This window comes from Neovison vison, chromosome 13 (assembly GCF_020171115.1).
Source record: "Neovison vison isolate M4711 chromosome 13, ASM_NN_V1, whole genome shotgun sequence".
NCBI lineage: Eukaryota > Metazoa > Chordata > Mammalia > Carnivora > Mustelidae > Neogale > Neogale vison.
The window spans coordinates 106580945-106601632 of NC_058103.1; the positions used below are offsets into that span (position 1 = coordinate 106580945).

General features: G+C 39.0%; 1 protein-coding gene across 3 annotated transcripts in view; it reads right to left on the bottom strand.

The window, feature by feature from the left end:
* Positions 1–2427: 2427 nt before the first annotated feature.
* Positions 2428–20688, bottom strand: part of MTFMT (mitochondrial methionyl-tRNA formyltransferase) — a 33127-nt gene continuing 14866 nt past the window's right edge. For all 3 annotated transcript variants that reach the window (XM_044230037.1, XM_044230038.1, XM_044230035.1), the window contains 7 exons: positions 20545–20667; positions 18989–19091; positions 17558–17633; positions 12012–12103; positions 5218–5296; positions 4278–4360; positions 2428–2866 (listed from right to left, as the gene is read on the bottom strand). In XM_044230037.1, coding sequence (XP_044085972.1) covers positions 2669–2866; positions 4278–4360; positions 5218–5296; positions 12012–12103; positions 17558–17633; positions 18989–19091; positions 20545–20667 — 754 coding nt within the window. In that variant the 3' untranslated portion in view covers positions 2428–2668. The remainder of the gene's footprint in view (positions 2867–4277; positions 4361–5217; positions 5297–12011; positions 12104–17557; positions 17634–18988; positions 19092–20544; positions 20668–20688) is intronic.

Genomic DNA, 20688 nt, shown 5'->3' on the forward strand with positions numbered 1-20688 from the left:
GCCAATGGTATTAGCTAAATAAGACAGGCTCTGGCCAGAATGTGGGGTGGCAGACTGGAGATCATTCACCACTAGCTAGTTAAGAGATCAGAAGGGATAAGCAGAAAGCTGTGCCCTCAGTGAGGTTCTGTACTCCCTCTGGCAGTGTCTGAGTGGGCATTTTCTTAGGTCCCCTGCCATCACCGCTCCTGCACAGGCAAGCTCCTAGATGGCACTGATTTGCATTCTCTCTGAATTCCACAACATGACCTTAGCCCCTGAAGGGGGGAAGTGGTCCGTGCATATTAACTGGAAAACGACAGCAAAAAAGCACTTTCACACACTCACTTAAAAACTGTTTGGGGAGCAGTTGTTTTTTGTTTTCTAATCTTCAGCCCCATTTCTTGAGGAAACTAAAGTTCAAGGGGGGTAAGTAACTTGTTAGAGACCAAAGAGCTAATCAGTGGTGGAGCCAAAACTCTCCATCAGAATAGAATACCTGAATGATAACCCACATTCTTACTTTTACAGCAAAGATCTTGTAAATTCCTTTCCGCCCTCTCTATAACTGCAGCTGTAGTTCGGATCTTCACACTCCTAACTTCCCACCAGACCTTCCTGCCACAGCTTCTACCTCTGCTCTACCTTCCACTCCACCACCAGAGTTACCTTTCCAAAATGCCAGTCTGGTCATCACTTCCCTGATTACTGCATAGAAGACAAAGGTCCAACGTCTCATGGTTTTCAAAGCCCTCAGTGACATGGCCCCCATCTTGCTCTTCCAGTCTTGTCTCCATCCACCCTATTCCCGTTGGTTCCAAATACTCTGCTCTTTTTCCTAGTGTTTAACATGCCATTTGCTGCTCTTCCATGATCCAGTGTCAGCTTTTTTCTAGCCAGGTGCATATATATCTGTAAGCACATAACTAGCTCATACGTTGAAGAGATTGCATTACAAATTTGTGGTTTAAAGAATGATAATAAAAGGCTATCATGCTCCCACTGTCTAGTTAAGAAGCACGTTTCCATAACCCATAACCCATTGTGAAATAGTGTTCTTTTATGCCTCTGTGTGTACTAGGATGCTTTAGTCTGCATGGTGACCTCATCATCATTTGGAGGCTCAGATGCAGCTTTACCTCCTCCAGAAAGCCTCCACTGAATCCCTTAAGGGAGACCTAATGCTTCCATTATGCCTCCATTATGGCATTTGTAACAGTATTATACTTGCCTACATGTTTGCCTCCCCAGCAGATTGAAGATATCAAATATTATTTAATCTCTGAATCTCCAGCAAGCAGCATAAAGTCTGGGGTCCTCCTGGGAATAGCCTATTCTGTGCTCTGGCTGAAAGGATGGATTTGCAAAAACATTCCCTCCAAAGCAAGTGTTCCATAAATAGGATGGATGTCTATTCAACCTGGTTTGCCTGAGAGAGTTCTGGTTTATGCCTGCAGGAGTAATTATTATAAGTGCTTCCTTTACTCATGAATGTGCCTAATTTAGATGACCAATTATATGATCACCCTATCAATAAATATGGAATGGATTTATTAATGAGAGGAGAACAATCTGTACTGATAGAATCTAGGCGGGAAGAGCTGGTATGTAAAAATGTTCAAAAATTCAACGGCTGGCTGCATCTCCTTCCTGCCCCAGGAGTGCTTGACTCTCTTGGAGACAGGAGTTTGCACAAACAAGATGCTCAATTACCTTAATTGCACAATTAAGTTGGAAAATGTTAGCATATCCCTACATTAAGAAAACCTAGATGTGGGGTTCCTGGGTGGCTCAGTGGGTTAAGCCTCTGCCTTGAGCTCAGGTCATGATCTCAGGGTCCTGGGATCAAGCCCCGAATTGGGCTTTCTGCTCAGCAGGGAGCCTGATTCCCCCTCTCTCTGCCTGCTTCTCTGCCTACTTATGATCTCTCTCTCTGTCAGTGGGTTAAGCCGCTGCCTTCGGCTCGGGTCGTGATCTCAGGGTCCTGGGATCGAGTCCCGCATCGGGCTCTCTGCTCAGCGGGGAGCCTGCTTCCTCCTCTCTCTCTGCCTGCCTCTCTGCCTACTTGTAATCTCTCTCTGTCAAATAAATAAATAAAATCTTAAAAAAAAAAAAAAAAAGAAAGAAAGCCTAGATGTAAACCATGAATTTATAGTACGAATTCATGTGACAGAGATGATTAAATATTATGTATGTTTACTACTTTATGAGAATTGGATGGTAGATAAATTTAGAGAGCTGACTTTACTGCTTACTGAAAATCAGAAATGTAGATTAAATATTGCTGAAATGATAGCTTAGTCAATGGGGACATATGATCTAAAAAATTTCATAGATGCACTTTTTTAAAAGAAACTATTCAGTAGGGGTATGTGTGTCTATACACACACACATACACACTAATTACTAGTTAGTTGTATTTGCTTTTTGGGAAAGATAAAAATCTCCTTGAGTTTCACATTATAAATAAAAGTTTTATTTAAAGTTCTTTTTGTTATTCAAATAGAAAAGTGGTTTTAACTACTGTTAAACAAAAAATGGGAAGTGAAGTAATTCATCTTTTGACAATAATCTTCCTTCCTTTCCCTCCAACAGTGTCATCTTCTTTGATAGTCAAGGTAATTCCTTGTACAAAAGGCTTTTAATAAATTACAAATATGTAGTAGGTTCTTATCCATCTACTTCCTAACTACTTAATGCACTGTTGCATAGCAACAATTTTTTTCCCCTGCTTCTTCTTTATTGGAAGTCTGAGAGTCTGAAATCTGCATTGCCTTGGCTGAGGTTGGGAATCTTTCTGGTACCAGGGGTGCAGATACCCATTGTAGAAATCAGTAGCTGTTAGTGTTTTCTTGAGCATCACTGATCGAACACCAATCCAGCCATCCTAAGGGCAAAAGACAAACAGTAAACGGGGTGGTGGCAAAACTGGAGGTAAATTTTAGCTTATACAACTTTTAGCATGAAAACAAACCCATAAATCTTTACCAAATGCCTAGCTACAGATAGCACTGTACTATGTAACATATATGATTCTTTGACTCTAAACTTATTATCGAGTGACAACAAATGTACAGACCTGTATAAATTAAACCTATTTAAATATAAAGGGGGCAGAATAAAGAAGTGTGTCATCTTGGCATGGTACTTTATAGTTTTCAGAATATGTCCATGTATCTTACTATGACTGGTCATCAAAAATATAACTGCTCTAAAAGTAGGCAGATTCAATATCATCCCCAGCGGAAACTGATTTAAGAGAAAACTGATGCCCAGGGAGGTGCGCGATTTGTCCAAGGCGACATAACTCGTGGGACTTAGACTCACATGTTCAGACAACCCCAACTCCTTCTATGAGAGCAAACTGAAGATTTGCATGACAGACCTATAAAGACCCAGACAACAGCAAACATATCCATCCTACACCGTTCGAGAATAAGCAAGATGAAGAGAGTCTGATGTGGGAGCTGTGGATCTACAGTCTGTGCAGGTCAGATCACCCTATCATACATTATAAACTTGGCCTCTTGAGCAGGAAACATGGCACATCAACACCATATGAAGGAAAATACCAGGAAATGGCAGAAATGTGGAACGTCTCTCAGGCCACTGTCATAAAATAATAATGGTTGGAAAGTCATTTTAAATAGGTTAAGAAATCTCCTCTTTAACCACTATCGAACAGTAAAAGCAAGTAGGATACCTGCACTGTAGTAGTTCAGCTAGATACTCTGCTATGGCTATCTTCTGTGATCACCAAATGAACAAGGTGAGTTGCTAGTTAAATAAGACTTGTTAGTTACTAACAAGAACTTGTTAATTAAATTGGACTGCTGAGAATATACAAGTTTCTTTTAAAAGAGCACTAAACTTACTGAATCTTCTTTCAGTAATAATGCCTTGGTAAGACTTCATCACTTTCAAAAATTATACTAGTGACTCTACTATTTCTTAAGAAAAATTAAACTGTACATTGGCTCACTCTGATGGATTAAACAGTTGAGTGAAGTCTTAACTAAAAATGATAAACCATAAACTCAGTAGAACAAGTATAATTTAAAGCTAAAGGCAACAGGACGCCTGGGTGGCTCAGTTGGTTGAGCAGCTGCCTTCAGCTCAGGTCATGATCCCAGCTTCCTGGGATCGAGTCCTGCATCGGGCTCCTTGCTCGGTGGGGAGCCTGCTTCTCCCTCTGCCTCTGCCTGCCATTCTGTCTGCCTGTGCTTGCTCTCTTTGCCCTCTCTCTCTGATAAATTAAAAAAAAAAAAAAAAAAATCTAAAGCTAAAGGCAAATGTACCTTGCAACAAACCAGCAGTATTTGTGACTGTTTGTGGTATACTACTGATCCTGGAGTAACACGTTGTCCTCTTAATTTTGGATCTAAAGAATTGGGGGGAGGGAGAAGGATATGAGAGAGAATAAATAATTATGCAACTTCATGGTGCTTAAAAATGAAAAAACATCCTAGGAGGGAATACTAATACCAGAGGGCATACCTGCTGATACCCTGACTCCGTAATCCAAACTTACAATGGAGCCATGGTGCTCTAGTGCATCTCAAACCCAAAGGGAAGCTTTCCATACACATAGGAACTTACCAAACCTTTACCCAGTCTCCCAAAGATCAACCGAAAAATGTCAAATTTAGAAGTTCTGACCATTTGGGGGAGATAACTAGCTACCAGCGGAGAGGTACACAGGAAGCTTACAATCCAAGCTGACCCTTCCATCCATGACCCAGGAAATCCCATTCTTAGATATCTGTGGAACTCCCAACTCCCTCTGAGCTGGACCACCTCCCTCTGTGGCTCCCACTCCTTCAGTCCACCATATTGGGAGGGTACTGGTGGGCCTTAGAATGGACTGTGTCACAAAATGCTATACCCTGGCCTAGGATTCTCCCTGAGTTGCCCAGGGATTTTCATTATGATATTCAGCAGAATGAAACTGACCAAGTCATTCTGCACTCCCTGAAAACCTTAATGTAGGAAATTACAGAGCTTAAAATGGGATAGTAAGACTCCTTTTCCTACTTCCCACATTCTTAGGATGACCAATGAAAAAATACATGAGAATGAACATTGCAAAGAGTAAGACAATAATGTAAAGCATTATCATTACTGAACAAACTAAAAGAATCCTTATTTTTAGTAAATGTGACCTATGGTAAAACAGTCACATTTTCAAATGGACTACAGTGAAAATGTTTTCCACATCAGCTATTCAAAAGTTAGTACCAGCGAGGACTGAACTATTAACTTCTACCAAATCCAGAAGTTTAATGGTATTATCCATCCAGAGAGTCTGCAACGGAATCTGCAAATAAAATTAAAGAAGGTATGATAATGGAATACACTCAACCCCCAAATCCTTTTCAACTACTATTTTGCATTAATCTGGTCTGACTCTCCCAGTTACAGAAGAATTGGGAACTGAGTCTCTAAATCTTATGATACAGTACACAGCTGTGTACCCTCTACAACAGTCTCTAAGACTGATAAGATCTTAAACACTATTTTAAAAATCAATGTTTGTATCTTTATTGATATTTCTAATTTAAATTTATGTTCATTGTAAGAAATGCAAGCATTACAACAATTATATTTTAAAAACTTAGAAAGTAAGCATGCCTGGCTGGCTTAGTCGGAAGAGCTTGTGACTCCTGAACTCAGGGTTTTGAGTCCGAGTCCCATGTTGGGCGTAAAGATACTTAAATTAATAAAACTTAAAAAAAAATTTTTTAAATTTAGAAATTATTCTGTACTCTCATCCCCAGAAGTAACCACTGTTAACAATTTGATTGGTATATCCTTTTCTTTCTTTCCTACAAATATTACAAAAATCTAGAACATACTCTCACAAGGAAGTTTTTTACCTAACGCTGAAGCACGGGCAATTTTTATAAGCGTATGCATGTCTATTTCCTCTCTATCTGTGGCACAGTACTCCCATCATGACTATATCATAATTTATGCAACCAATACCTTTATGATGGACATTTCAATTATTTTCAATTTCTTGCTACTATTAATAGCAATTCTTCCCAGTATATGGACTTTTAATCTTGGGTACAGTAATTTTTTTCCTGTGCATAAGTTTTTTTTATTTTTATGAAATAATATTAACCTGTTTTTTCTCTCATGGCTCCAGTAATTCACATCATGCTTAAAAAGTCCCTTACACTATAAGATTATTAAATATTACACTTACACTTTACCCTTACACTTTAAGATTATTATAAAATTATTCAACAGTGCTTTTCCCTCAGTTCTTTGTGGTTTCCCATCTTTACATTTAAATGCTTGATCCATTTTTCTTTTTTTGATCATTATTTTGACTTTGAAAGTCAGGATTTGAGGGCCTCAGGATTTGGTTACCTTCTAATGGCTAACCAGTTCGGTTGTCCCAACCCTGTTTACTGGACAATCCATCTCACCCTGCCCCACAATGTGAAGTGACACTTTCGTCACATTTTGATTTCAGACTAATAAAAATTAACACGTAGTGGGAAGTAAGTTCTCTCAAATTTCTGAAGTAAATACATGTATCTTCAGACTGTAGCTCAATCCTCTATTTCATAGACAAGGCAAGTGAGGCCCAGAGAAATGCAGCTATTTTCCCAAGTTTAGACACAGCTAGAGCCTAGGACCAGAATCTAGGTTTTCTCATTCTCAGCTCAATGCTCTCTTTATCACCAACCCTAAAGAGGTCATTTAATTTTCAGAAGAGTTAGATTGTTTCAAAGATTTCAAAATCATATGTTTGCATGGATTTAATTCACAAGGTTTATCTCCTTTGATCTTGCAGTTGTGGACATGGTGATTAACCCTGTTTTAGAGGTAAAAAAGCAAAAACGCAGAGAAAATAACAGGTTTTGCTCTTGGTTAGTAAATGGCAGCTCTAGGAATCAAATTTCACCTTCTGGTTCGTAAGTGCTCATTCTGTTGTGGCCCAAGCTTTTTCTCGATGGAGAGGAAAGGTGAATTGCAGAAGATAACAATCATTATATGGTAATGGAACTGTGTTTAACTTTTTAAAGTTTTTGAAACTTTTTTTTTTTTTAGAGATTTTATTTATTTGACAGAGACACAGTGAGAGAGGGAACACAAGCAGAGGGAGTGGGAAAGGGAGAAGAAGGCTTGCCAAGGAGCGGGGAGCCTGATGTGGGGCAGGAACCCAGGACCCTGGGATCATGACCTGAGCCAAAGGCAGACGCTGAATGACTGAGCCACCCAGTTGCCCCAAGATTTTATTTTTAAGTAATCTCTATACCCAACATGGGGCTTGAACTCACAACCCCAAGATCAAGAGTTACACACTCTACCAACTGAACCAAACAGCAACTTTGTTTAACTTGTAAGGAACTGTCAAATAATTTTTTCATAGCTATTGTACCAGTTTACATTCCCATCCCAGAAATGTAAGAGTTCCAAATTTCTCCACATCCCTGTCAACACTTGTTATTGTTTTTTTTTTTTTAAGATTTTATTTATTTGACAGAGAGAGATCACAAGTAGGCAGAGAGGCAGGCAGAGAGGCAGTGGGGGGCGGTGAGGGGGGAAGCAGGCTCCCTGCTGAGCAGAGAGCCCCATGCTCATGACCTGAGCTGAAGACAGAGGCTTAACCCACTGAGCCACCCAAGTGTGCCTATTGTCTGTTTTTTTAAATTTATAGCAATCCTAGTGGGTGTGAAGTGGTATTTCTGTAGTTTTGATTTGCATTTCCCTAATGACTAATGAAAATGACCATCTTTTCATGTGTTTAGTGGCCATTTATAGATCTTCTTGGAAGAAGTTATCTATTTAGAAGCTTTGCCCATTTTCTAATCACGTTTGTCTTTTTGTTGTACAGTTGGAAGAGATCCTTATATGGATACTGGACTATTACCAATACATGATTTGCAAATATTTTCTTCCACTCTATAGGTGGTCTCTTTGTATTCTTGATAGTGTTTTTTGAAGCCCCAACAGTTGTTAATTTTCATGTCTAATTTCTCCATTTTTAGTTTGGTTGCTTAGGCTGTAGGCAACATATCTAAGAACCACTGCCTAATTCAAGGTCATGAAGATTTACTCTTAAGTTTTCTTCCAAGAGTCTTATCATTTTAGCTCTTATATTTAGGTCTCTGATCCATTTGGAGTTTGTGAGGTAGGAATCCAAATTCATTTCTTTTTTATTGTGGATACCCAACTGTCCAAGCACCATGTGTTAAAAAGATTATTCTTTCCCCATCAAACTATATTGGTACCACTATCAAAAATCGATTGACAATAAACATGAAGGTTTATTTCTGGGCTCTCAATTCTATTCCTTTGAAAAATAGGTCTATCCTTATGTCAGTATCCCACTGCCTTCATTACTGTAACTTTGTAGTAGGTTTTGAAATTAGGAAGGGTGAGTTCTTTAACTTTGTCCTTTTTCAAGGTTTTTTGGCAATTCTGGGTCTCTTGGGATGCCATATGAATTTCAGGATCAGCTTGTCAATTTCTGTGAAGACATCAACTGGGATTTTTATAGGAATTGTGTTGAATCTGCGGATCAATTTGGGGAACAGTGCCATCTTAACAATATTAAGTCTTCCAACCCAAGAACAACTAGGTCCTTCCATTTACTTACATCTTCTTTACTGCTTATTAACTCTAAAGTTTCTTTTAGATTCTTGATGATTTTCTATATATAAGATCATGTCATCTGCACATGGGAGTTTTACTTACTCCTTTGCAGTCTGACTCTGTATTGTTTCTTTTTTTTTGCCTAATAGCCCTGGCTAGAACCTCCAGCACAATGCTAAATAGAAGTGGTGAGACTGGACATTTTTGTCTTGTTCCTGATCTTAGGTGGAAAGCTTTCAGGCTGTCACCATTAAATATGATGTTAGCTGTGGGTTTTTGTCAGGTTGAGGAAGTTCCCTTCTTTTTATTTATTTATTTATTTTTAAAGATTTTATTTATTTATTTGACAGAGAGAAATCACAAGTAGATGGAGAGGCAGGCAGAGAGAGAGAGGGAAGCAGGCTCCCCGCCGAGCAGAGAGCCCGATGCGGGACTCGATCCCAGGACCCTGAGATCATGACCTGAGCCGAAGGCAGCGGCTCAACCCACTGAGCCACCCAGGTGCCCCAGGAAGTTCCCTTCTTAGATTGTTGTACATTTTTATCATGAAAGGGTGCTGGATTTTGTCAAGTGCCTTTTCTCCATCTATTGAGTAAATTCTGTGGCTTTTGCCCTTTATTCTATTATATGGTGTATTACATGTATGTTGATTCAACCTTGCATTCCTCATATAATCCTACTTGGTCATGGTATACAATCCTTTTTTATATGTTGTTTAATTTAGTTTACTAATTCTGCTGAGAATTTTCACCGCTATATTCATTAAGGATATGGATTTTGGCAAGTCTTTATCTTGTTTAGCCTACCTTAGGTTTTGTACTAGCTGCTCCCTCTGCCTAGAATGCCATTTTCCTAATCTCAGCATGATTCATGGCTCCATAATGTCTTTCAGATCTAAACTTAAATGTCAGTTTAGAGGTGCCTTTTCCATCTACCGAATCTAAAATAACCTTCAGTTAGTCTATCACATTTTCTTCTTTTAATTTTCACCAAAGAACTTATCACACTATCTGATATTTTTATTTATTTGCTTATTTGTTTCTGTTTTCTCACATCTTCTTTATCTCTGGTACCAGTACAATGCCTGACACGTAATAGGCTTTCAAAAAATATTTTGTTTAGGGACACCTGGGGGGCTCAGTCAGTTAAGCATCTGTCTTCGGCTCAGGTCATGATCCTAGGGTCCAGGGATTGAGTCCAGCATCAGGCTCCTTGCTCAGCAGGGAGCCTACTTCTCCCTCTGCCTGCTGCTCCCCATGCTTGTGCTTTCTCTGTCTCTCTGACAAATAAATAAAATCTTTAAAAAAAATTTGTTTAATGAATGCATGAATAATAGCAGATAACATTTAATGAATACCTACTCCTTGCCAGATACTGTACTAGATGCTTTATATACATTATATCAGCCCTAATTACCAGATGAACAAACTAAAGCTCAGAGGTTAAATAGTAAGTGGCAGAGACAAGGTGGAGCCCAGTTCTGCCTGGCTCTAACGTCCATGTTGCTTTCCCTATGCCTTCTGTGGCAGTGGGAAAAGTGCTGGGTTTGAAGTCAGATCTGGTTCAAAACCTGCCTCCCACTAACTGGCAATGGTACCTTGAGCAATATTCAGTACCATCCATTCTTTACTTTAAGCCTCAATTTCATCAACTTTAAGTCAGATGACACCCACACATAAGGCCGTGATCCTCACTGAAGAACTTGGCATGCTAGAAGTATTCAGTGGCAGATCTCCATCTTAATCAATGTTAATAACAGGTGGCCCAGTGGGTTAAAGCCTCTGCCTTCGGCTCAGGTCATGATCCCAGGGTCCTGGGATCGAGCCCTGCAATGGGCTCTCTGCTCAGCAGGGAGCCTGCTTCCCCCTTTCTCTCTGCCTACTTGTGATCTCTGTCTGTCAAATAAATAAATAAAATCTTTTTAAAAAATAAAGAAATAGGGCACCTGGGTGGCTCAGTGGGTTAAGCCGCTGCCTCCGGCTCAGGTCATGATCTCAGGGTCCTGGGATCGAGTCCCACATCGGGCTCTCTGCTAAGTGGGGAGCCTGCTTCCTCCTCTCTCTCTCTCTGCCTGCCTCTCTGCCTACTTGTGATCTCTCTCTGTCAAATAAATAAATAAAATCTTTAAAAATAAATAAATAAATAAATAAAAATAACAGGTGGCCCATTTAAAAACCCCACACTTGGTAGGCCCCAAGTTCAAACAACACAAGAGGCTATCAAAATAAAGGGGGAAAAACCTGATACATTTGTCAAAGAACTGAGAATTTAACTCAGGTCTTTTAGTAAGTATTTTTTTTAATTTTTAAAAAAGATTTTAAGTAATCTCTAAAAACCCTCAATGTGGGGCTTGAACTTACAACCCAGAGATCAAGATACATATGCTCCACCAAATGAGCCAGCCAGGCACCTCACATATTTTAATAAGTATGTAATAAATACTGTAAGTATAAAGCACTATTTAATAAATAAGTTACAGTTACAACTTCACCTTGTGAACCATCTGTAGAAATTGAGGATTTAAGAATTCAGTTGTAAAAAACTGGCTATAGGCAGAAAGACATACTGGGAAAAGCATTGGATTAGATGTTAGAAGATTTAGATTCATTATTTTGTGACGGGGCACCCTAAAGTTCATGTATACACACACACACACACACACACGCGCGAATATATATTCAAAAGTCCTTTGCAAATTTTAAGGTTCATATAAAAACTTGAAGTTTAAAGAATATTTAAAAAATGAATTTCATACACAAAAAAGAATTTTTGAAAGCAAGGACTCAAACATATTTGTACACCAATGTTCACAGCAGCATTATTCACAACAGCCAAAATGGGAAACAACCCAAACCTCTGCTGACTGATGAAGGGATAAACAAAATGTGGCATATACATACAACAGAATGTTTTCCTTAAAGAGGAATGACATTCTGATACATGGTACAGCATGGATGAACCTTAAGGACATGATGCTAAATGAAATAAGCCAGACACAAAAGGACAAATATGATTCCACTTATATGAGATACCTAGAGTAAGCAAATTCTAAGAGACAGGAAGTAGATAGTGGTTACCAGCGACTTTGGGAAGGGGGGATGGGGGAATTAGTGTTCAGTGGGTACAGAGTTTCAGTCTGGGATGATTACAAAGTTCTGGAGATGGATGGTGGCCATGGTTGCACAATGATATGCTACTGATTTATACACTTAAATCATGAATGCTACTGATTTATGTGCTTAAAAATTGTTAAAATGGTTTATGTTATATATCTTTTATCAGATTAAAAGTTTTAAGAATAAAATGAATTTCAGGATTCTTTAGGTTTAGTTTGCAGTTCATTCCTAAATAAAAGTATTTTGAAAATGAATCACATACACAGACAATTAGGTAAAACTGCAATCTGACTTCCAACTTACTATAGTTCCAATGGCACGATAAAGTCTGAATATCTGCTCTGAAGTTTGTTCCTCCCATTTTATACATCTGGTACCAGCAGAAATCTTAGGGGCTACAAGATAAAGCCAAGAGCAGGAGTAAGTATCAGGTTCTATGTCCATGAACTGATAACTATATATTTTTTTAAGAATTTCTTTAATTATGTGAGAGAGAGAAAGAGAGAGTGAGCGAGAGCACATAAGCAGGGGAGAGGCAGAGGGAGAGGGAGAAGCAGGCTCTCGCTGAGCAGGAGCCTGATGTGGGGCTCAATCTAAGGACCTTGGGATCATGACCTGAGCCGAAGGCAGCTGCTTAGCAAACTGAACGACACAGGCATCCCTGAAATGGCAACTATTGATGCTGACTGATAGAAGAGAACTTTTATTATTTTCTCAACTTTTGAGTATATTTAAAATTTTCCACAATTTGAGTATATTTAAAATTTTCCATAAAAGTAAAAATAAATCAATCAAATAGATACGAAAGAAAACTGGGTGAATTTCTTTGTAAGCTGGGAGCAGAAAAAGCCCTTCTAACAATGACTCAAAATCCAGAAGCAATTAAATGACAAATATGACTACATAAAAATAAGCTTTTAATAAAAATAAACTTTTGTTTGGCAAAAAGAAAGGTCATAAATCAAGTCTAAAAACAAATGATGGGGGCACCTGGCTGGTTCAGTTGGTAGAGCACGTGACTCTCAATCTCAGATTTTCAAGTTTGAGCCCCACATTGAGTGTAAAGATTACTTGAAACAACAACAACAACAAAACCTGAAAGTATTTGTAATTTTCATCATAATATTTTAGATCTATTTATAATAAATATAAGGTTTATAATTACAAGTTAATCTAAAAAATATATATCTATGTAACATAATATTAATATAATAATATTATATCCAGGACTATTTATATCTATTATGTGGATTTATTTATATCTATCATAATAAAGTACTCATAAAAACTGAGAAGACCAAAAATGTGCTAGAAAAATGGGTAAAAGATATGTCTCTTCCTAGAAAAAATAAATGCAAGTAGTCTTTAAACATACAAAAAGATCCTCAACCTCACTCACAGGAGTAATGTAAATTAAAACTACTCCAGGATGCAATTTCTTATCTATTGGCTTTGGAAGTAACATAAGCTTCAAGTTATTTATAATAGCATTCTTTGCAATAGCAAAAGTTTGGAAACAATCAAAATGTCCATCAATAGGGGATCTGTTGAATAAATTATGATACAGCCATATAAGTGAGAATTACACTGCCATAAAAAGGAACCTTCTGGGGCGCCTGGGTGGCTCAGTGGTTTAAAGCCTCTGCCTTCGGCTCCGGTCATGATCCCAGGGTCCTGGGATCGAGCCCCACGTCAGGCTCTCTGCTCAGCAGGGAGCCTGCTTCCTCCTCTCTCTCTGCCTCTCTCTCTGCCTGTCTCTCTGCCTCCTTGTGATCTCTGTCTGTCAAATAAATAAAATCTTGGGGGGGAAAAAAAAAAAAAAAGGAACCTTCTTATTGACAGGAAAGGATTTCCAGGGTACAAGGTTAAGTAAAAAAACCAACCAACCAACCAACCAAACCAAAAAACCAAAGGTACAAAAGAGTATATATTTTATGCCACCTTTTGTGAAAGAATAAAGGAAAAATCAATTTATTTATTTAAAGATTTTATTTACTTATTTACCAGAGAGAGAGAGAGACCACAAGTAGGCAGAGCAGTAGGCAGAGGTAGAAGGAGAGGCAGGCTCCCCACTGAGCAGTGAGTCTGATGCGCGGCACTCGATCCCAGGACCCTGAGATCATGACCTGAGCTGAAGGCAGATGCTTACCTGACTGAGCCACCCAGGTGCCTTAGGAAAAATCAATTTAAAAATATGTGGTATTTGCTTATTTTGATAAAAGGAAACAATTGGACAGCTAAATCAGGAATTCATAAAATAGTCACTCGAGGAGGAGCTATGGATGGAAGTGAGACTTCTCTTGAGTATACTTTTTCAAAGAGCTTAAATTTTTTAATCATAGAGATGTTTTATATGATTAAAAATAAAATTTAATCATAAAGAGAAAAAAAGCAACTCTGAAAATTGAAAACAAACTAAAACAAATAAATCTATGTGTCAAACTAGGTAATGAAATGGAAAAAATAATCATCATCTCCAGTAAGTTTTGGACATAGCACTCTGACTGCACACTATTAGAAGGATATATTCTATAGGCCAAAAAAAACCTACAGAGGAATATGAAATATTACTCAGTAATTTTACTGTTTGTAATAACACTGGTGTTGTATTCTGAAACTATTTTATGCCTACCAATTAAATAGGTCAGTATTAACTTTTGAAAAGATATTCAGTTTAAAAGAAAATATAAAAAAACCCTGAAATTCAAAATGTGAATCGGGGGTGCCTGCGTGGCTCAGTTAGTTCAGTGTCTGACCTTGATTTCAGCTCAGGTCATGATCTCAGAGTTGCCGGACTGAACACCGCATTGGGCTCCACATTCAGCATGGAGTCTGCTTGTCCCTCTCCTTCTGCTCCTCCCCCTGATCTCTCTCTGTCACATAAAATCTTAAATAAATAAATAAATAAATATGTATATATATTTGAATCAATAATGGTATGAACTCAAATATTATTTTTAAAATGTTAAAAAAATATAATGCCTCACTTTGTCCATTGACACCTTATCTTGGAACACACTGTTGTACCAGATGGATTCTAAATAGCACCCCTCCCAAAACAAACAAGGGAGAGATGGTTTGTTCTAACATGGGACAGAGAACTTACAAGATGAGTGTGGGGCAGGACGCCTGGGTGGCTCAGTGGGTTAAGGCCTCTGCCCTTGTAGGGTCCTGGGATCAAGCCCCGCATCGGGCTCTCTGCTCAGCAGGGAGCCTGCTTCCCCCTCTCTCTGCCTGTCTCTCTGCCTACTTGTGATCACTGTCTGTCAAAGAAATAAATAAAATCTTTAAAAAAAAAAAAAGATGGGTCTGGGCATCTTATAAAAGAAAGCAAGGAAGCACTCAAAAACTAGTTAAGGTTGTCAAAAGGATGCAGGACCCAACTTTAGGGGGCTCCCACTGGCTAAATTTGGGATGACTTGAGCAGGACAAAGAATTATAGATATAAGTAACTGTAAAACACAGTAAGTGAAAATCCATGAGTCAAATCATAATTTTAAAAACTCAGTTGCTGGGGCCCCTGGGTGGCTCAGTGGGTTAAAGCCTCTGCCTTCGGCTCAGGTCATGATCCCAGAGTCCTGGCTGGGATCAAGCCCCGAATCGGGCTCTCTGCTTGGCAAGGAGCCTGCTTCCCCCTCTCTCTCTGCCTACTTGTGATCTTGTCTCTCAAATAAATAAATAAAAAATCTTTAAAAACAAAAAAACAAAAAAAACTCCGTTGCCACCATAACTGAAAGTGACTGTGGCACTAACTTCTTACTCTAAATATTGGTAGAGAAAGAATTAAACATTGATCCTGCCATTTTAGAATGAACTAGGATTCATCTTCAATTAATGAGGAAAAGCTCTTCTTCATAGAATAATGCCAAATATTAAAGGTAAAAGGAACTGGAAAATTGCCATTTTGCAATCCCTAATGAAATAATTCATTCAGGGAAGAAGCACCAACCCATGCCAAAATGATTACATGAAGGGTTGTTAGAGAACAGAATTATTTGCATGGTGCCAAAGCATCACCCCACAGATTACCTGCCAACTGCAAAGGGAGAAACAGATCTTTACACTGGATTCAACCAAGTGGTCAAACTGAACTTCACCAACCTTGATGCAATCTGGTATTATCACTCACTGATGTGACATCCAAAACTAGAGCAGAGAGAGGTGGCACTCTAACATATCCTTTTAAACAATTTTTTTTCTAAAGATTTTATTTTATTTATTTGACAGAGAGAGAGAGATCACAAGCAGACCAGGAAGCAGGCAGAGAGAGAGAGGGGGAAGCAGGCTCCTCGTTGAGCAGAGAGCTTGATGCGGGGCTCGATCCCAGGATCCTGAGATCACGACCTGAGCTGAAGGCAGAGGCTTAACCCACTGAGCCACCCAGGCACCCTTAAACAATTTTAACTTCTGAATCATCTAAATGTTTTACATGTTCAAGAAATAAATCATAAATAAAAATAAAAAGCAATCCTTAAAATTAAAAACAAACTGAAACAAGTACCACTGGAACACAACATCTATGAAATATTCTTTCCAAAAACGTCAAGCCTAAGTCTAACCAAGCCTTTAGAATTTCCAATGCATAAGAAATATAAAGTCTAGAAAAATAAGTTAAACAACACTGGAAGGAAATGGACAACTAGCCTATTATCTTCAAAAAGTCAATGACATGGAGGGGGAAAAAATAATGGAGGGATTAATCTAGATTAAAGAGACATACCAACAAATTATAATTACATACTACTCTGAAAAACTATCCAGCTAAAAAAATGTATTTTTAGACAAGTAGGAACATTTATGTACTGGACATTAAATACTATTACGAAACTATTCATTTCTCTTAAGAGATGCATATTGAGGGATGCCTGGGTGGCTCAGTTGGTCAAGTGTCTGCCTTTGGCTTGGGTCATGATCTCAGGGTCCTGGGATCAATCCCACATTGGGTTCCTTGCTCAAGAGGGAGCCTGCTTCTCCCTCTGCCTGCTGCTCCCCCTGTTTGTGCTCTCTCTCTCTCTCTCCCTTTCCCTCTGACAAATAAATAAATAAAAATCTTAAAAAAAAAAAGAGAGAGATGCATGTTCAAATATTTAGGAATGAAAAGTTATGATGCATACTTCCAAAGGATTAATATATATATTAATATATATTAGGATTATAATATATACTAAATAAACACATACACATATATAGTGAAAGAAAATATGACCAAATATTAATAATTACTGAGTTAAACAGTAATAATACTGGGTTAAACAGATATTCAAAATTAAAGATTTTTAAAAAATTAAATTAAACATTTATTTACTTATCTTAGAGAGAGTACAGGAGGGGCAAAGGGAGAAAAAGAGAGTCTTAAGCTGACTCCTCACTTAGCAGAGCCTGATATCAGGTTCAAGCTCATGACCTTGAGATCACGACCTGAGCCAAAACCAGGAGGAGACTACATGTTAAGAGGAAAATGGAGATTGTAACTTGCCATTCTTTGGAAAGAGACATGCAAGTGGGCACTCAGTCTTTAGTCAAAATCAAGGGCAATGTCCCATTGAAGTCAGAGCGTTCAGGTGCCATCATGACAGACAAAAACCTCGTGGAGGGGGCGCCTGGGTGGCTCAGTGGGTTAAGCCACTGCCTTCAGCTCAGGTCATGATCCCAGGGTCCTGGGATCGAGTCCCGCATCGGACTCTCTGCTCAGCAGGGAGCCTGCTTCCTCCTCTCTCTCTCTGCCTGCCTCTCTGCCTACTTGTGATCTCTCTCTGTCAAATAAATAAATAAATTCTTTAAAAAAAAAACAAAAAACAAAAAACAAAAACCTCGTGGAGGAGGTAAGGGTCTCCGTAACCTTCACTTACCATATGTCACTCCCTCAGTTGGCTGCTGCCTTCCTTTGCTCAAACTCTCAGGCAAATTTTTCAAAACTGAAATAAGCTGGGAGAAAAAATAAAGGGAGAGCAACATATTCAAGATGAAAAGAACAAAGGCAGAAATACATTACAATTCAGTACATGACATTTATCAAAAGCTTTGAAGGAGCTGTGTGGCAGGGTAGGGCAGGAAACTGCGTGAGGCCATGACCACACAGGGCTCCTCAACGGAGTCTAGGTGGAGATGGTGCTCTCTCTGAGGACAGAGCAATGAAGTACTTCCAGAGAATGCCTAGTTCTGCTGGCTATGCAAGCTTTTCTTGTCAGAAGAGTGTGTGCTCAGGAATCCACACTGTGAGTCCTAGGAGGGAAGGCAATGGAGCCTCAAAGAAGAATGTACTCTGGAGTCACACAGTCCTGGGTTCAAATCCCCATTCCACCACCTACTCTTGTGATATTATGAAAAAGTTCTTTGACCTTTGTGGCCTTCAGCGGGTGACAGTATCAGCTGCCTCAAAGGTTGGTTGGGAAAGTAAGAAAATAAGTCTAAGGAGGATCCAGAATAGTCCCGGCACATGAGCCAGTCCTTAAAAAACGAGCCACTATTCCAACACCATTTCTCTGGTGAGTGCCTGGATTAGGAAGCACTGTCTAGACAGTCGGGAGAAAACTATCCTCTACAGAAAATTAACTACTTCAGATGAAAATCATTGATTTGGCCATGAAGCATTCACTCCGACCTACTGTGTGCAGATTCAAGCTATACAAAGCCAAAGAGCTCATTTAGAGCGAGGGCATCAGCAGAACTCCAGTACTATGGAGGGGATGACCACAGTGCAGGCACAGAAGGGAGAGGAATGCACGGTCACTGAGGGAATGGCTGTTGGCCAGTCTGACAGGGGTGCCAGGTGAGTCTAGGAGCCGGAGGCTGAAACCAGGAAGGAGCTTCTAATGGCCTCACTGGAATGGGGGGGGGCACAGAAGCTCACGTGTTTCAGGAGAGTCTGTATTAAGTACCACTCTGTACATTTCTCAAAGACTCACATGAGAAATGCCAACCTTGATGTTAGGAAGCAGGGAGAGAAATCGATTAAAAGAAACAAAAAAGCTGGGGTGCCTGGGTGGCTCAGTGGGTTAAGCCTCTGCCTTCGGCTCAGGTCATGATCTCAGGGTCCTGGGATCGAGCCCCACATTGGGTTCTCTGCTCAGTGGGGAGCCTGCTTCCCCCTCTCTTTCTGCCTGCTGCTCTGCCTACTTGTGATCTCTCTCTCTCTCTCTCTCTGTCAAATAAATAAATAAATGCAATCTTTAAAACAAACAAACAAAAAGCTGAAAATGATGCATCCCAGAAGTGTTCTTTGCATCACCGACAGTTAGGAGACCTAGGAAATGAAGCAGTGGGGTATCAGAGAACCGTACCATGTTGGCCCCCAGTCTTGACAGCACTGTCTCCAGTTCCTTGGCAGTGCTCTTAGGTGGCACAGGAACCGTTTCCTGTTTGAGAATTGGGCCGACATCAAACCTACCAAAAATCAAAAGCAAATAACATCACTATTTCTTCCGATCAATAGGTTTACCTACATGAGTGTTTACATACCGCAAGGATAGTTTAACCCCGGCTGTGGACTTGACTGGTAGCCATTGGCAAAAGAGAAACATCAGTTTGAAAGAAGGGAATGCAAAATCTGGCCTATACTCAGATTTTATATCTATTTTTCCTAAAGGAAAAAAGTACAAAATCGAATATCAGGGATTTAACTGCAGTTGCAAATAATTCCACCTTTAGTAATTAAGAGTATTTAAAGTTTCTATTTATACAATGAAAATACAAAGCAAAAAATTTATTTTCTAAGGAAGTACCATTAAGAAATTCATAATGTGGGTGCCTGAGTGGCTCAGTGGGTTAAGCCTCTGCCTTTGGCTCAGGTGATGATCTCAGAGTCCTGGGACTGAGCCCCGCATCAGACTCTCTGCTCAGCAGGGAGCCTGCTTCCCACTCTCTCTGCCTGCCTCTCTGCCTACTTGTGATCTCTCTCTCTCTGTCAAATAAATAAATTTTTTTAAATCTTAAAAAAAAAGAAATTCATTGTAATTTCTTTCTACATATCTTTCTCAAAGGACAAGAGTTTTGCCTAGATTATAATCATTGATGATTATAAGTTGATATAAGTGTATTTGCATTCCCACAGTCTTACATTTTACATCAAGCTCCATAAATACTGGCTCTCAACTTTTATTAGAAATATGCTTCATTTTAAATAATTAATTTTGTGGTTGTTAATTCTACTTTCAACCTATAATAAAATGCTTACTATAAAAAATTACAAACATCCACAAAACAGTGTCAATAGTCTCTTGAATCCCCAAATAACATCATCCAGAGTTTAGAATTATTAAAGTTTTGCAATTCATTTCATCTGCCTCTCTTGTTTTCTCAAGTTAAAGCAAATCCCAGATATGCAGTTGTTCTTGTGAAGCTGTGAATTATTTTCTATGGGGACATTAGGTGATAAAAGATAGAGGCTTAATATAATCCTGTTTTAGACTATAGTAGGATTTAAAAAATTAAAAATGTTTAAGATAATTATATTACACATTGGCATACAATGTGGTCTTACTTCAGGTTCCAAAAATTTTTGACCACAGAAACCAAGGCCAGCAAAACCAAGATTCATTACAACTCATATCCAAAAATCCATCTCTCATTTACACAATGTTTTTCACAGAAACCAAGCTATCAATAATATAATTTATTTCAGTTAACAAGGTAAACATTTCACAAGAACTTAAAGAGACACTATGTAACACCAAACCACATATAGTTTATGTCAGAAACCAGGAAAAGACAGAAAGGGAAGGCACTGTGGAGTCAGAGGAATTAGCACTATCCATTCATCCACTTCCACGTCCTCTTCGAAAAGAATGACATCAACATTCAAAACCGCAAAGTCTAGAGCAAAGAAAATATCTCCTACCTTTTAGGTTTAATTTGCATAATCGTCACTCCGGTAACTGTGTCTCCGTGAAGTACAGTGTGGATTATAGGGGCTGGACCACGCCACCTCGGGAGGCAACTGGGATGGACGTTCAATATGCCACTGAGTCAGAAAAGGCAGAAA